This window comes from Necator americanus, chromosome IV, assembly GCF_031761385.1.
Source record: "Necator americanus strain Aroian chromosome IV, whole genome shotgun sequence".
In the NCBI taxonomy this organism is placed as follows: domain Eukaryota; kingdom Metazoa; phylum Nematoda; class Chromadorea; order Rhabditida; family Ancylostomatidae; genus Necator; species Necator americanus.
The window spans coordinates 28,860,247-28,879,027 of NC_087374.1; the positions used below are offsets into that span (position 1 = coordinate 28,860,247).

An 18,781-nucleotide genomic window follows, 5' to 3' on the forward strand; every position below is an offset into this window, starting at 1 on the left:
CTCTGTAGGAAAATCCCATCGACAAAGCCCTCTCCGATCGACAAAGCCCGACAAGAACTGCATCGGCGCCGATAAACTTCCTGGAGATATTTTCCGTTATTTTTTTTGTGTGTAATTGTGCATGATCAGAATTACTTCGTAGTTCCCAAGCGGGTCCATTCCATTATCGATCACTGTCTCATTTATCGGCAGAGGCAATAGTAGTGCCCTCTCCACCAAGTCCGTGAGCCAACGAGAGTATATATTCGGGTGTATAAAACATAAAGATCCTAGCCTCAATTTTTTGCATGCGATCCGCCAATGTGTTCGACTTCAACTAAGAATCATTTGAGATTTATGAAGGGATGTCCGTCGTTCACAGCACTATCTTTTTCGGTGCAGAGATCACAACGTCGGCAATTTCGCGGCGTACTCCCTCGAATTAATGAAGCATTCGAAAAAAAAAAGATCTGAAGTAGAGCATATACGAACGTTACATGCAAATATGTTTTGCGCATTCCACAGCTCCTTCATAATTTCGAGAAGAATTCCTGAAGCCGAGAAAAAAAAACCTCAAACTGCAGATGGTCTAACCTATTTTGCATTTGAAAGCAAGGATTTTCGCATTTCCACAGAACAGAGACATCATTCGCCGACGCAAAGGGGAAATTTAAGATTTGCAACCACGCATACTGAATGAATGTAGACGCATGTTTGCAATTCTGCAGACATCACATGATGTGCTGCAAAATTAACCAGCTACGCATTAAGATATCAAAATGAAGCTTATTACCAATAATCTAATAGCGACACTACTAAGTAATCATGGAATAACACACAAAATAAAACAAAAAATACAAGAGTAGAAAAATTTTTAGGGGACTTGGAAAAATCGAAAAAAATCGAGAACCAAGACTCAGTCCAATAGCTATCCTAAGTCATTTTATTTATTTATTTATTTATTCACTCGCTACATGGATATCCATATGCATCCATACGCGCAACTTATCCTGCATCTGTGAAATGAGGATTTTTAGCAACTGAATTACTTGAAGTAAATAAGAATAAGACCAGAAGAAAATTTTGAAGGATTTCCAGAAGCACAGAGCCGAGCTGTACGTTCGGAGTTCTTGTTTGTATTCCAGAAGCCTTCAAAACTTTCCTGGTTGTACCTTCCTGTTTAACAAAATTGTCATAGATTGTTAGACGTTATTACATTTCTTAACTTTTCTAATTCTATTTAATTATTATTTGTTCATTATTAGTACTATTGTTATAATTATTATAATAACTATTAATTTAAAGAATGGGTTTCTGGTGCCCATCCTTTTGCGGAAGTGGAAAATTTATTTGTGCCCGCTCGTGCAAATCAACGAACAGTGGGAGCACGGGTGATAGAGGTGATTATTACTAATTCATTATTATTAAATATCAATTATTACTTTCATTTTAATAGGAAGCTTCAGTCCAAAATTTTCTTGGTCATCTTGGCTTTGCTGTTGTTGAAGACCACCTCTTTTTTATCCTAACCTACACACTGTGCACAAAAGTTCGCGAACCGTGGAAGACGGATCTACTGGACGAGTCAGACGAACACATGACGCCTTAGAAATGTTTTATTATAGTGATCTAATCAGCTCAAGGGCAGTGTAGCGCAGTCGGCAAGACGTTCCGCTGTGTCTGGTTCGAATCCGTCCTAATGGCAACCGAGCCTTTGATCCCTACGACGTCAATAAATTGGCACCAGGCATGTCTGGGAGGATAAAACTGCGACTTGACACATTGGCTAACCCCCACAAGTCAGTGTGCAGGCTAGTTAGGCGTTCGTAAACCTCAAATAATTCTGAACTGAAGAAGAAACCGGGGCGCATCTCAAGCGGATTGCTGGACGCCTTACTCTTTATCTTTAAATCTCCTCAGGAGAAAATTGCACGTAATCTGATAAATGGCTCTACTAAAAACCAAAGATAACGATAACGCTTTCCAGCAGAGAATAATCCCAGATTTATGCACTTCTGCTGTGCCGCCCAAGACCGTGAATCACCTGAGGTGAGAATTTTCATTCCAGCTAAACGTAACCAAAACACATTGGCACTTCGTGGCGATTAATATCGGAGGAAAATGTGACTAAGCAGGTGATGTCTGGGGCATTTCAGCCAAAAGTCCTTAAATTTTTCACTACCTCGCACAGCTAATGGGTAGTGCAAAAAAAGAACAATGTTGTTCTGACCTTCTCCAGAATAAACTAAAGACAAGAATAAGGTCTCTGGCGTTAATAAATTCGCTTGGGATGCGCCAACGCATTCGACTCCAATTCAGAATCGTTTGAGGTTCACGAACGTGTAACTGGCCTATGCAATGACTCGCGGTGGCTAACCTATATGCCTAGTCAGGGCTTTTATCCTCTCAGAGAAGTCTAGAAGCAATTTACTGGCCCCAGAAGGATAAAAGGCTTGGTTGGCAGTGGGGCTGTTTCGAACCATCGACACAGCCGAACCGCTGATCGACTGTTTTACACCCGCTCACGCGTTCAAGAAATTCTTCAAAATTAAGATAAATACTTATATATTGGAAAGTATAGTTACAGCGACGAAATTACAGCTTTTCGCAGGCGCAATCAAATCGATAGCGATATATCGATAAAAACTAATCGTTCGACAGTGAACATAACAATTAGACTAATTTCACACAATTGCTGTGGTAACACTCATTGCTGCACAGTATTCGTCAATTAGCTCATGAAAGAAATCGTCTAGAAATATTACTCTTTTTTATTTATTTTTTTTTTATTTTTAAAAATTTTATAAGTTTCTCAGTCGAATCTAAGCAGCTACGACTGAATATGACTGTTGATCTGAAAAAAGAAAAAGTGAAGCGATCTATATTGATTGCGATTCGTGAGAAAGTTACGTTCTAGCAAAGATAAATTCGAAAAATATGTTTCTTTTAAAAGCAGAGGTGGAATTTTTAATTATGCGCAACAGGATAAATTTCTCAATCTACTGTTCTAAAAACGTAAATCAGATCCATTGGCAATGACCATAGTTGTTTTCATCAGGAGAGGACGAAGATGAGAACCTTATTCCTCTGACCTCTTTTCGGAGCTGACATTGATGTTACGGAAGGCACTACTTCAACATAAACGTTATTATTACATGGCTTGCGTTATAGGGCACTAACCATTGCGCCATTACTGCAAGTTGCGTGACCAAGACTGTTGTCCTAGATCTTATGAAGGATAAAGTGTAGATAAAATGGCTGACGTTAACCAATCCGCTTAGGATGCGCCAACCCGTTCACTTCAATTCAGAATCGTTTGAGGTTCACGAACGTTTATTTAGCCTATAAAATGACTTGCGGTATCTAGCCGATGTGCCCAGTTAGTGTTTTTACCCTCCCAGGAAAGTCTGGTACCAATTTATGGGAACCGGAGGAATGAAAGGCTTGGTTAGCTCGAGTGCGATTTTGAACCATCGATCGAACCTGCAGTCACAGCCTGAAAAAAATCCCACTAGCGGCGGGTAATACGCCTCTGAAATCGTCGAAGAAGGCAAATATGAAGTGACGTAAGGCTCCATCAGCAAAGAAGGAAGAGAGACAGGAGGGGACTAGAAGGGAAAACGAGCAAAAAAAAATATTGCAACACTAGTAACATTCATTTATGAAAAACGAGAATGAAAAATGTTAAAATTGAAAATTTGTCAAGTTTTTGCTTCGAATATGGTGAGAAAATAACAGATATTCGATTTCGGGGTTTTTCGAGAAGGTCACATAAAGGATGCTTGAGAAACCGAACCGAAAAAGAACACATGTGCTTCGAAATTCGATCCCCCCACCGTGGATATGAAGGGCGTTCTGCCGTTTTAAAATGGATTTTTTTATACTCGTGGGATTCTTCAGAATTTCACTAAGTTCTCAAAGAAAACGAGATGAACCCCCCACGATTTCTCACATGTCTGAACGCAATTTAAAGAAGATTCGTATCAATTCAGTTTGAAAATCTCTTGATTCACAAAAAATAAGCTCTAGTGGCCTAACCTTCTAAATGTACTGTAACGTTATACTTTACATCTGATGCACTGAAGTGAAATGTGATATTTCATGGGCGCAACTACGGCTTTGACGTCCATAGATAGCTCCGATTTCCTCAGCTGCCGCCTTTCAACACTTGCTTCTTTTCTCATTTCCTTTCCATTTCGTGACGTGGCGTTCAAAAGACGAAAGCCATAAGCAGCTCGGATTAAACCGTTGTAAATAAGGATTACTGTATCTCTACAAGCTTAGAATGATTAATACGTAGTAAGTGTTGTAAATTTGACCCGCGCAATTAGCTTTTCCAGGAGAAAAATCCTTAAAATTCCTTCGATACCGTCATGGGAAAATAAGTTTTTTACGTCATAGTTACACTGAAAAATCAATTTTCCAACCTCCAAGTATTTGAAATTTAGTGGCTCACCATTTTTCACATCTTCATTAGTGGAAACGGATGTCAGAAAAGCACATAGATCGTTTTCACTCTGAAATATTATAGAGGATAACGTGCACGGCGTTGATCAATCCCTATGGGGATGCGCCTACGCGTTCGACTTCAACTCAAACTTTGTTTGACGTTCATGAACAGCCATACAATGACTTGCGGCGGGTGGCAGAAGTGTCAAGTCAGTGTTTTTATCCTCGCAGACAAGTCTGGCACCAATTTATTGACCCCGGGGGGATGAAAAGCTTGGTGAGCACTGGGCGGCGGATTCGAACCTCCGATCGATCATGTAGTAACTGGAACCTCTAGCCGCTACACTACACCGCCTTTGAAGCATAATAGGAGTTAATATTTCTGCCGGAACGGTGCAAATTTGATCTGACAAAAAATAAGCATATCCCAAAAGGTCAACAACGTTGTTTTGAAAAAAATCGATTGCCCGAGGTAAAGATCGTGGAACTCGGGAAATGTAAAACTAACGTTCATTTTTCCGGATATCAACATTTGGTTAAAATTAATTTTGATTTGAGCTGATTTCATTCGTCAAAGTCCTCCCAAATAATTTTTAGGGTGAGTTGAGTCAATTTTTTCAAATCACCTTGCAAAGAATAAAGTGACTCTTTTACTTTTGTTTCATCCATTATGTCTGTTTTATAACATTTTTATTAGTATTTTATTTACTCATTTTTTATGTCATTTTACTGCTTCGTTTATTTTAATTTTTTTATTTAATTCTAATTCAGCCTTTTACAATAAATATTTTTGAAATATAAGGACCAGAAACAGAAGAGTTGCATATTCGAATTTCGGAAGTGTACTAATGCAAAAAAAAAAACTGCAACAAACATTTGTGATGTTTATCCAGCGGCATTAGATGTCCGTAAATGCCGATGGAAGTTTCTCTGAGTCAGAAAGATCCTATCTGAGAAAACGGCAGCCGTTTTCCGTCATCGTTGATAGTTTTTGAATGAAATTGCGGAGATAAGCAGGAATGAAGAACGTTCGACGAAAACCGTCAATTAACGAGATCATAATTACTGCAATCTGAGGAGCACAACGAAATGTCCGAGAGAAACTTCCTGTTTCGTCAAGTGATCTCCGGTCACAAAGAGTTCTCATTATACTAAGACCAATTAGAAGCTACATTTGAGATACAGGCAATTATTTTTAGCCCTCTTTAGCAAACGCAACTCAAAAATAGCTCAGGGATTTTTAGAAACGCCATCCGACGCGTGCATCATCGCAATTTCATCCACTCGAATCCTAACCCCCAAAAAAAAAACCGCGAAAGCAGAAAACGTGCAGCTAAATTTAGGAGAATTTCAGAGGAAATTTCACTCTCACATGTAATTCTTCAAAAGATGGTCGAGAAATTTCCAACTGAGAGCTCGTCACGAACAAAAAAGACCATGCATTAGCAAAATTAACCTCATCGCCTCAGCACTTTAAATGAAAACATTAACTAAAAGACCAGAGAACGTACATTTTGCAACATCTTTCAGTTTCAGTTCTTCCCTGCAAAAAGAGTAGGAGCAAAGAGAGAGAGAGAGAGAGAGAGAGAGAGAGGGAAAGGAAGAAAGAACAAAGAATGGATGAGTAAATGAATGGTTGAATGAAAGAAAAGGAGAAAGAGGAACTCACCGTACCGCTTCCGTTTATAAAAATGGAAAAAAGAAGAAACATTTCAATTTTGAGCTTTCATTTTCTCTTCTTTTTTAAATATTAACTACGCTGTAAATAGTGTTGAACTGGTGTTCATCACTTTTTAAACATATTCATTCTTTCAACAAAGCTATGTAAAAAATAATGTAAAAAGTAAATTGAATAAACTTTTTGTATAAGGAGAAGTATAAAGTTCGAAGCATTTTCTCTACGTGTCTTTGATGAGTCACATCTGACGATTTAAACATTACATCGGGTCGTGCTGTACTGGAGATCTTAAGGTGACATTAAAACCCGAAAAATATCGTGGTCCAATCGCGGCGAGCGGTCCCAAACGATCGGAAAAACGACCAGAAAGGTTTTGCTGCGACTTTGGTGGCATAGGTAGGGAATCATCCACTATAAAGCTCCTCCCATCGGACCAATCACTCAGTTCGCACCTCTGTTGTCAAAAACTGACCAGGTTGAAACAGGGGATCGACCAGAAGTGGGTAGAGTCCGTCTACCCACTTCTAGAAAGGTGCTGTGTTCCATAAAGATGACGCCAAGCAGCACGCAAATTTAAAGGTGTCACCATACGAATCTGAGGTGGTACGGATTTCAGGTGGAGTATTCTTATACCGGATAGTAGATTATGGAGAGGGGGGTGATTCCGTCCATTTCTTCCTAATTGCCGTAAAAAAACGGTCCAGAAGATGCGGCACGTGCACAAGGTTGGTGCGCTCAAATCGAACTCGTTGTATGAAGTAGCGCGCCGGCGCTCGCTCGGAGCCGTGTCGTTCGGGCCGTCTTTTACGGCAATTAGGAAGAAATGGACGGAATCACCCTTCTCTCCATAATCGACGATCCCGTATACGAATACTCCACCTAAAATCCGTGCTACCTCAGATTCGTGAGGTGATGCCTTTAACGGGGCGTCAGAAGCTCCGAGAGCTTGGATGGCTGGTTCTACCGCACCTGGTCCAGACCTGGCACTGAAAAGCTACTACAAACTTTTCAAGCATTTGCAAAATCTTCTTGATGGTACAAAACTGGCATCAAGAGAGGCTTCTAAAAATGAGCGGGTCAAGTTTTTTGCCAACAAGGACGAGGACTTCTCCAGTTGCGGAATCATGAAATTCTCATCAAAATGGACAGAATTTATTGAAGAAAACGGTGCATATTTAATGTAATTCGGTTAGTCCTAACTACATTAATTTCATCTTCGAAATAAATCCAAAAAATGCTTTAAACTTTTTACTTGACCTAATATAAGAGAACTAGCGAAGAAATTTGGTAGCAGTGAACTATGCATATAAATATTTCTGGCGACACGAACACGTAGAACAACATAAGAGAACTCGAAGTCAAATGAACGTACTTTGTATTTCTTACTAAATTTGTCTCTTTTAATAATCGAACTGCGGATACTGTCAAACGCATGCGTTGTTTCTTTACTTTTTGTCATTTCTATCATTGCTACGTAATAATTATGCAGTGCCCCAATTTTAGCAGTGTTCAAATCATTAGCAGAAGTAGAAGTGTTCACGTGTTGAATCAGAAATAATAGAAATTAACCATTTCTATTACTAATTATTTTATTACTTATCCAATTATATTATTGACTACTACAATTGTTAATTATCCAAATGTAATTTGAAATGAAGGATAAAGGAAAAAGTTCTTTTGGTCGATCCTCATAGGAATTGGACTATGCGTTCTCGATTTTAATCCAGAACCATTTGAAGTTTACAAACACGCACGCAGGATTACAATTACTTGCAGGAGCGAGCCGATGTGTCAAATCAACGCATTTATCCTCCATGGTAACTATGGTACCTCGGAGGGATAAAAGACTTGGTCGGCACAAGACCGGATTCGAACCATCGATCGATCGTACAGGCACAGCGGAACCTATTAGCGAACGCAGCTACTCCCGCATGTCAAATGGCAGAATACTGATTTCCGAAATAAGAAATGTATCGGTTCTGAGTCCCAGATTTTTTGACAGAAATTTTTTTAGAGTTGCCAAGAAAAAATAAGAAATATGTAGGTGTTGCGAGGTTGTCACTACACACTAAACAGATCAACATAGTGAACTAGTGAGTAGACAACTCTATGATGATATGGCGTTTTCAAACCTTACACAACTTGTCTCCCGTCTTTTTTTGCCTTCATTTCTTAAACGAAGATTTTTGGCAGAATGTCAGTTAATAAGGATTATTCATAAATTTGCCAAGAATGTTGTATTCCTGAGATAATACTCAATAATAGATGAGATAATACTACTACTAATACTATTCCTGAGATATACTACTTCCTGAGATAATTTTCAAAGTTATGGAAGCAACTTGTGAAGTGCAAACACATTCAACCATTTTATATGCAATTTTAAATTCATAATAATTACTTAATTATTCATCTTTTCATTTACTTTATCTAATTTTGATTATGTCATAATTTTAATTATTTAATTATCAATGTTTGATTATTATTTATTTAATTTATGCATTTGCACGTATACAAGTCCTAATTTGTTAGTGTTTACTTCCAAAGCACTTTATCTTTCCTTACCCGTCCTTTTCGCTGATATAGTGGTCAGAAAAATCAGAGAATATGTGGTTAGATTAGACACTATTCGAACCAAGCAAAAATTCTGTGCATCCCCCGATTTTTGATGCGATCATTCTGCGGAAGCCACGACAATGAGCAGTGCAAACACAAACTGGGTCCAAGCAATTTTTGCCGCATTGGCACACTTACGGGAAAAAAACTCCGTAATTACGAAGAGCAAATAAATTCGAGAAACTTCTTCCAAATTACTTAGATGCTCGAACGTTTCCTCTTTAAGACCCAATGCCCTTAAACCTCATAATCATGTGACATCAAGTTTAGGAACAAGAAATACCCTATCGACAGCTCCCAAAACAACACACAATTTCTTCTCTCATCGAGTCCCCTCCATTTAAAAAAAAAACGGAGAAATTCAAAAGGTAGGCTAATCCACGTAAAGAAGCAGCTGTACTGAAACTCAAGCGAAACGTTAGGACGAGAATTTCTCTGTAGAATTTTTTTTTGTAAAAAGAGAATTTGCCCAATAAATTACTACGAAAACAAATTAACTGGTTAACCACCTAATTTCTAACTATTTTTTAATCAGGTATGACGCAATTAGGTTTTTTTTTGTTTCTACTAGAATAACGAAATTTTCTGGATAGATTGATATTGTTCTCTTGGTTAGGTTAAGAGAAGATAAAGTTTAAGGTAAGTGAACACAGACAAAATACATAAGAAACTGGAACACAACTCCAAGCGAAAGAGCAGTTGTACCGTGTACGAAGCAGTTGCTGCCTCAAAGGTCACACCTTAAAAAACGAGGTGTTAAAGAATGAAAAACTTTCACAAGCTTTCAAATGCACACAAACAAGTAACTCCGCCTTATCGCCTGAAGACGAAGACTTCGTGCAACACACTGGCTCAATTTTATTCCCATCCTAGCTCTGATTCCGACCTCAACATCATTAGATTCCAGGGGAATGGTAATCAGAGAGGTCTCCGTTCATTTAGCCGCAACATACACGCTTTGGAGGTCAAGAACTAGTCAACTTGCGACCAATAAAATTGTCTCATTCACTTTGCTTCACGACTGATTTGAACAGAACAATGAATAGAAGAAAAATGCAGACCTGATTTATTAAGACCTTCATCTCATCCTACTCTAAATAAGTTGGCCCAATCGCGGGATCCACCTCGATATCACTCGTCCGTTCTACGTGATTCTTATGTCCGAAGCAACAATTTCGATTCTGTACCGGTTCAAACTTCATATCTGCAGCACAAATGTCTCAAGTATAACCACTAATTCGAACAAATTTCCTTTTTCCATCCAACTATCGTGCGCACGGCGAAGTTCGGGATGCTCTAATGAGATCTTATTCACATGAGCAAAATTACAAGCATCATGTGTCATCAATGCGTGTTCGTCTGTCCTCGATTCTCACAGCAGCGCATGCTAACAAGCAGGAAGTAGCGCATAGACCACCCGCTAGTCTGCTCTTCCCAACCCACGCGCATGTGTCTTGTGTAGGTGAACGACCATTATAGTTTGGGATGCAAAACTCACCGGAAAATATTTACTAAAATCTATCTAAAATCTAAATATTGGGCTCACAAATCTTTTCCTATTTCAGAAACTATTCGTAAAAATTACGTTCAAGAAACAAAGAAACGAAAACAATCATGAGCTATCTACCCTAACGGTAACCCTATTGCATAGGAAACATTCCCACAAACACGACAGTGCAAAATTCGAGCTAAAACAAAGTCGTCAGCAGAAGACCATAAACGCCTACACGTAAGAGAACAGACAATTATTAAAACAAAAAAAAAAAGCTGTTCTATCTACTTATTCTGCTTAAAGGCGAAGGAAAATGTCGTCCTTAGTCAACAAAACCCTGAAATAAAAACTCCGTTAAAGTATAACGACAGTGAAGTTAAATAATGCTAAAAAAATATTGCTCTCGACTGAAATCAAATAGATCAACTATAGCACTGAGGAAATGAGAAAGCCAAAACTCAACACTCGACGGATGCTGTAAGAAACAAAAAAAAAGTAGCCAAACCACCGTATTACAATTTAAATAACGCATGAGGAGTAATTGGAGCTAACGTTCGTTGACCTACGATTAGTTCAAACAAATTCGGTAGTGATTGAGTATGTAAACTTGCTAATTTCTACGCAACGGAGAATGGTGTCTTCGACAGTCTCTTGTCAAAGACTGTTTTTCATCACTATAGCCATCAAGCCAGCCAGACAAATAAATCACCCGTGGAAGACACGAATGTGAAAAGAAAAAGGTGCATTGCTTCTAGAACCCACGAAAACGGCGGATTCATCAATGGCATACTTGGTTTCTGTTTCCTACAGATAAAAGAAGATTACCCAGAAGGAAAATCAATCCTGCATCGAAAAAGTAGGATTTTGTCCAAAGATGTTTGAAGGCATCACTCCATGAATCTGCGGTGGTACGGATTTCAGGTGGAGTATTCGTATGCGGGATGGGAGACTATGGAGAGGGGGGTGATTCCGTCCATTCTTCCTAATTGCCATAAAAAAACGGCCCGGAAGATACGGTTTCAGGCGTTCTAGCGCACTATTTTCTACAGGGAGTTCGACTGGACCGCGCCAGCCTTGTGCGGCGCATCTTCTTCCGGGCCGTTTTTTACGGCAATTAGGAAGAAATGGACGGAATCACCACCCTCTCCGTAGTCTCCCATCCCGCATACGAATACTCCACCTGAAATCTGCACCACCTCAGATTCGTGGGGTGGTGCCTTTAAAGAGAGCGAGACAAGAGTTCACGGTTTAAGGTGTTTCACTTAAACTATGTTATTCAGCAATTAAGTGGAAGATCTCCAACATCGAAGTCTTAATAGAATGAATGGCTTACAGAGGACGAAACTCACTAGATTTACTGGATGTTGAGACTCTTCTTGCACGTCGCAAACACGTGTTCTACTTGCGGAAGGGCAGCGTCTTCGAGGTGATGAGCGTATGGCATTGGCACATCTACTCCTGTTACACGAAGGATTGGAGCATCCAAATAATCCCATGCCGGTGATTCGTTTACTTGTGCACAGATTTCTGCTCCAACACCTGAATTCAAATGTTTCGTTTAAAGAAGCCGTTCTTAAATTACCTTAGCTCAGAACGTTAAAACAATGCTCAAACCTGCAAATGGCCAGCCTTGTTCAACGGTCACAAGGTGATGTGTTTTCATTATAGAATTCTTGATGGTTTCAAAATCGAGTGGACGTAACGTGCGAAGATTGATCACCTAAAATCAAATTAATAAAACATTTTAACTTCGAAAAAAAGAGGGATTCAAGTCAAAAACAAAGCTATTTGTGGCAAGCAACGATCTGGCCAAATGATGAATCACTATTGTTAGCCACACTTAATTAGTCACTAAACTAACACTCGCAGATAACAGCGTTCTGCACTTACTTCAGCAGAAACTCCAATAGCTTCGAGCTGCTTCGCTGCTTCGAGGGACAATTCAACACCTTTTGAAAATGAAACAATAGTGATGTGATCTCCTGGCCTGCAACTTCGTCAAAAAAGACTAAACGTGGAGTGCATGAGTGAGACGCTGCAAACCCACCTTTCAATTTTACATTTGCCAATAGGTATAATAAAGTCGTCCTTCAGCACTTCATCAGAAACGGGGAAAGAGTGACCATAAAGAATTTCGTTCTCGAGGAAGACAACTGCAACAAGGATAGAAATTCAAGCATATAAAATATCTCAGTTTAATACTTCATCTCCAACAGAGCAATGAAGTATGTTTAATTGAAGCCATCTCGCGAAAACTTTCTTTTGAGGTTTTGTTTTCGAAATTTTGAGTATTTGCTGTCAGTTTCACGTTGACTTATTCTCATATGAGAAAGAAAATAAACGAAAAGAAAATTCAAAGCAAAAATTAAGAACTAATTGTAAATAAGCATATGCTCAATCAAGGAGTATAATTCTTAAAGCAGAGGTGGACAAAAGGCTCTTTGCTATTCCATAAAGAAAAGTTCTTCCATAGTAACACAAAATTAACAATAATATAATCATCTTCATCGCGAACAACAATAATGTTTTTGCTGATCAAAATCTCGATTTCAAAGCTTGAAAAAAAGAACAAGAAGGAAAGACTGCAAAGCGAGAAGCGAAGGACATTTGAGACGACTACTGTTTCCCGGTTTCCTTCCTTTTTTTTTTGAGAACTCAGCAAAAATGATAGTCGATGGTACCATGACACGGATGGAGAACAGTCGACTTTTTCAGAAATTTGCGACAACCTCGAGTATAAGATCACCACCCGCCTTATCGCTGCCAATTGACACCGTAAGATTATCCCTTCTTCAGAGCATCAAGGTGATACCTGCACGATAAAATGATTGAGAAGTATTCTCATCCCAAAATGATCTGTCTGCGCTTTCCAATCCGTTCAACATCGCTCTTTTTATTGAGCGTTTCAACGTAACAAACACCCGAACGTTAACAAATACTGATATTCGCTGTAACAGATTCATTTTACATACGTTTGACAAGCATAAACCAATAACCGGTTCCGCAGCAAGCTTTGGATTCAAAAACATATACGTATAAAAGTCATGTTTCCAAACACCAAAACCTTCCCGTAAGTGATGCTTTACCTTCAGAATTCATATAAGTTTCTTGAACTCAATATTTTCTCAGTAAACAAGAGTAAATCGAAGCACAGTGACTAAATAAAATTCATATCCCTTTCAGAAAAGGATAAAAATAAAATGCCGATATAATAACGTTGACCGAATCGAAAACTTGCAGAACATTGACGGCTAATGGAGATATCCGTCTTAAGTACTTGTGCTATGAGTGAGCGATAAAAAGGTACGGCTGGTCATGGAAGCGAAGGAATTCGGGAAACCAAATGGTGAAACCGAATCTTTTTTTTCTCGGTTTTCTCGGGCTCATGAAAAAAAAATACTGTAAAGATGGCGAACTGTAATTTTGGAAACTTTTGTATGAGGATCAGAATCTCATCAGCTCATTTTATCATTTCATTTTATCCAGAATATTTCAAAAGCCGCTGTATAATATTGTTCGCCTTATGCAATACAACAAATCGTGCAAGGCCATAGCTGTTCAGTTCATAAAGTCAAAATACATGAATATGAGCACAAATAACTACTAAAATAAAGACAAATGTGCAATTTAGATAAAGTCTGAAGAGTTTCATAGCAGTAGCTTTCTTTTGAATTTCATTCTACTGGTACTAACAAACTACGAACTAGCTCCCTTAGACCTCATTACAGGGACTACCTGGTACAAGCGCCGATCATTTATTTTCCTTTGAATATGCACGAATTAACAATATTTTGACAGATTAGCAGACATTATTGCGATGATGAAATGCAAGTTCACTTTATCTTTACTTTTACTAATCATATGCGAATAACAACTACTGACCCCGCAACTATGTAAGGAAATGCACACACCTGGATTATCATCTCGGATGGCAGACTTTAAAAGTCCTTTTGCGTCCTCAGAACTATATGGAGCGACGACCTGAAAGAAAAAAAAATATTATCACTCATGCTATGATAGCAGAGCAAACAAACAACCACACAGCGATTATCGCTTATCAATCTTTGAAATTAGAAGAAAAAATGTAAATGCGAAAATACTGACTATCTATCACGTGGAGGATGGCACGCCCAAATTGAAACATTTCTTTTACGAAGACTAAGCGAGCGTGAATCACCACAAAATATTCATTTGATGGAAACTATGAACGTTACAAAAAGTTCTGTCTCCATTCTTTTTCGAGATTTGCCAATTGATGTTTGTGACATATACCCGGAGTGGAAATTAAAATAATGTAATGTTTTTAGCTTCTTTTATTCTATTTGGATGGTACTTGTTAACTTTGCTAGAATTACTTTGCATTACGTAGAATAAACATATCTGCAGCAGGACAGTATTCGGGCAAGTCAGGCTAACAGGAAGATAAACAGAAGAAAAAGCAAGAATAAGATACCTTAAGCCCAGGACAATGAGCGAACCACGCGGAGAAATCCTGAGAGTGCTGAGCAGCGACACCTGCAGCAGCACCGTTTGCACCGCGAAAAACAACTGGGCAGTTCACCTAAAAAAAAAATATCTGCTGAACTCAGATATGGGTTGGAAGGTATCACAAGAAGAGATTCTTGGAATGCATCAACTATACTCTGAACGGAAATCGAAGCACAACATTTTGAGAATAGATGTGATCACAAGTTATTACGCTACATCATGATAGATGAACCCACTCGTCCTGCAGACATGTAGTAGGTTTTTGCAGCGGAGTTGATTATTTGGTCGATAGCTTGCATGGAGAAGTTGAAAGTCATAAATTCGCAGATTGGGCGAAGACCAGCGAATGCGGCGCCGACTGCCAAACCTGGAAAACAGAAATAGCGAGAGGATTAAATAAGGGGTAAAGGCATTAATGACAAAGAATTTGAGTTTCCCAGCACTGGTATTAGTTGGTAGTACCAAACCTACAAAATGTGATTCGAAGAAGAGATTGTTACTCTCATATTGTCATTATTTTCTGCAAAAATTTACTCTCATACGGCTGCGAACACGACCAAAGAGGATCAAAAATGAAAATCTGAAAGAGTTTCATTTTTCTTCAATCTTCAAAACAGATCCTCCATGGTTGTCCTTTCCAGCTTGAAAGTACGGAAAGTAGAATTTATGAGGATAAAAATATAAAGGCAACTGGCAGGAAAAGCCGGTGGAGGTCTATGGGAACCACCAAGATAAGGGCGAACGATAACCTCCTTCAACCTGGTTCCATTTGCATGGTGTTTTTTTCAACCATCCGTTCTGGTTTCTTAATTTCAGTTCGTGTCTATTTAAAGAAAATTCAGTGCTATTTATCACATTTATTTAGATTACACTTGTTTCTCTCTTGCTTATGAGTTATTGATTTATTTATTTATTACTTTCTCGCTGAAAGGTCGCATTGTAAACTGCTACTGTGTAATAAATTAAACTAGTTCCCTCTCAGGCTCTTCCCAAGTCATTTGGTCCTACTGTAGTTCAGAGAATAATGTTATTTACGAAAACAAGAAAATTATTGAAACGAACAAGAAAAAAGTTTGGTTCTATTTCACAATAATAGCATAATCCTCTGGAAACAAAACTTTTGAGGACGAAGAGTATAAGTATTGAATTTGCATAGAAACATCCAAGGAGCACCTGTGAATCCCATTTCAGTGATTGGTGTATCAATAATTCGTTCATCTCCATACTTCTTCCACAGTCCCTTGGACACCTAAAAAAAGTCTCAGAAAAAGTTGGACAACGTGAACTAATTTTGAGATATTTCTCAAATATAAATTTTATTTATAAATCTTAGCAAGCGCAAAGACTAAAATAATATAATTCTTCCTTTTTCAGATTTTCTCCATGTTATTATTAAAAATAACTGTGTGTATATCAAAAATGACGTACACGAACAGTCATAGAAAAGTTTTCGAATTTTGGCTTCACAAGCATAAACATGATAAGGCAAAAAAAATAACATGCCTCAATTAAGATATTCAAAATATTAGAAAGAGACTAGAAAACCCAAAACGAAAAGTGTAGGAAACGCAGGTTTCTTCCCCTAAATCACTGAAAATGTGATAAATTCCCTGGTCAGACTCCATCTAGTAATTGGTGGTGAGCTTCTTAATTTGGATATGTTCGCAGACATAATGTAAAAAGCAGCAGAACTTGGAAATAAAAAGAATAGTTTGGGAATTCGAAGTAATCATAAAAAATCTAAAATTCACCTTATACGCGCCATCATACTGTGCTACCTCCTCTCCAATCAAAAACACGCGATCATCACGCTTGATTTCCTCGTCCATCGCCTGGTTCAATGCGTCACGCACAGTCAATGCTAAAAACTAACTATACTTATCATATATACTTAGAAATGAAACAGAACTGTATAATTAGAAACTTATACGTCCAAATTTGCTTCAAAGCCAAAATCCATGTAGAGGTTTCCCCGATATTTTTGCTCGGAATGAAGAAAACAGCTATAAGAAATGCGAAAGCGACTGACACACTGACAATCGCGGATTGTTCAATTTTTAAAGGCATCACCCCACGAATCTGAGGTGGTGCAGATTTCAGGTGGAGTATTCGTATACGGGATGGGAGACTACGGAGAAGGAGGTGATTCCGTCCACTTCTTCCTAATTGGCGTAAAAAAACGGCCCGCAAGATACGGCGCCACACAAGGCTGGGCGCGCTCCAGTCGAACTTCTGTAGAAAATAGCGCGCCAAAACGAGTGAAGCCGTATCTTCCGGGCCGTTTTTTACGGCAATTAGGAAGAAATGGACGGAATCACCCACCTCTCCGTAGTCTCCCATCCCGTATGTGAATACTCCACCTAAAATCTGCACCACCTCAGATTCGTGGGGTGATGCCTTTAAGGGATATGGGACCACTGTGTTATTTCTGATCTCTTGCAAAAAATCATTCTTTTTATTTGTAGGTTTTCGTCACTTTTTTCTACAACATTATCCGAAAAGGATTAAATACATTGACCTATATGTCTATATGACTCGCTTGAATTGCTGTCAATTTTTTAAAGGCATCATCCCACGTATCTGGGGTGGTACGGGTTTCAGGTGGGTTATGCCTATACAGGGTCGTAGATTGTGGGGAAGACGGTGATCTCGTACATCTCTCTCTGTATCAGTGTAAACGGACGACCGCAAACGCTGTTTCTTACGACGCCCTATATTGCACGGCACCATCTTTCCCCCTCCCTCCCCCGCCTGCGATTCGTCCGAATAGGTTTTCGACGAGTCACAAGCGGGACGGAGCGTATACGTTGCGATTGCAACAGAAGCCGACATAAGAAACAGCATTCCAGTGTGGTTCTTTTCCACTGATACAGGGAGAATGGGGACGAAATCGCCCTCTTCCCCACAATCTATCACCCTGCACAGGCGTAACCCACGTGAAACCCATAGCACGCCAGATTCGTGGGGTGATGCCTTTAAGGAGCACCTAAGCGCCGTCAAAAGAGTGAGAGCTCGTTATGCACAATCCCAAAAGAACGGCTATATGTATTGATTGACCAGAGTAGAATCCAGTATAAAATTCGTATTTATAAATGACTTACATTTAAGCTATTTACTTTGGAAACGTGTTATATACAGTTCACGATATCCAGCTCTTTAAACGCATGTGGGAACATAACTTTCGGAAAATCTCCACAGAACATTTCCAGAACCTCCTAAGTTCTTAATCGCAAGAAGCAAATTTGAAAGAAATCAATTAGTCCTAGCTTATACTCTAACGCAAGAATTCAGTGGTATAAAAATAAACTAACAGCAATGAACTATCTTGTCGACGAATAGTTGCATTCGGGAATTCTCTCAGAAATTCAGGCGCTCGCACAATAAGATAAAATGTTTTGCATAGCTGTTTGGTAGGATCAGGTCCCTACTACCAAAGAAAGCCGCACATTCAAGTGTTCCTTCTCGATTAAACTCTCAAACAACTGCATATATTACTATAACATAGAATAAAGCAGTGTTTATGTTCCCGTAATTTAACACTTGGTTTTAGTTAACTTCTAACAGCATTGATCGACAATTTATATCTTCGCTACGCTCCGATTCAAAACGGTATTCATCCTCTTGTATAAATAACTGGTTTGAACAGTTGTTATTTCATGCAAGAGTCATGGTTAGAACAAGTTTGGTTCTCCACTGTTTCTTCCCTTTTCCTGCCTCCCGGGCAGCTCATCAAATCCATCTAAATATAAATCTAGTAACATCAATGAAGTCGAATTCTCGCATGACATTACAATTGATCAAGTATAAATTCTGTTTTGAATCGGGGTGTAAAAGTGCAGGAAATTTTGGAAAATTGAGGATAACCTTGTGCAGATGCCAGTGTCCTGCTGCTTCCTTTAAAGAGTTGAGAAGCGGCAAGCTGTGCGCAACTTTTGAGAGCCATGACGTCTTCCGGATGTTACCTGGAAAAAGAAATAGGAACATAACAAAGATGATACACAACAAAGTTGAACGAAGAGGAGAGAGCCGAGGAAGAAAAGAAATAGATAGCGTTCATGAAGAGTACTTCAATTCCGTTA

At 38.9% G+C, this 18,781-nt stretch overlaps 1 protein-coding gene across 2 annotated transcripts; it reads right to left on the reverse strand.

The window, feature by feature from the left end:
* Positions 1-10,540: 10,540 nt before the first annotated feature.
* Positions 10,541-18,645, reverse strand: RB195_003072 (uncharacterized protein; the record flags this gene model as incomplete). 2 transcript variants are annotated; one of them, XM_064200586.1, is made up of 12 exons in its annotated part: positions 10,541-10,551; positions 11,564-11,571; positions 11,606-11,753; positions 11,829-11,934; positions 12,105-12,201; positions 12,262-12,367; positions 14,126-14,195; positions 14,668-14,775; positions 14,939-15,069; positions 15,876-15,951; positions 16,454-16,563; positions 18,567-18,645. In XM_064200586.1, 12 exons carry the CDS (start codon positions 18,643-18,645, stop codon positions 10,541-10,543), a joined length of 1,050 nt encoding a protein of 349 aa, XP_064056466.1. The 2 variants fall into 2 exon arrangements, with proteins under 2 accessions (XP_064056466.1, XP_064056467.1); XM_064200585.1 differs by lacking the exon at positions 10,541-10,551 and having other exon boundaries at positions 11,569-11,753.
* Positions 18,646-18,781: the final 136 nt, after the last annotated feature.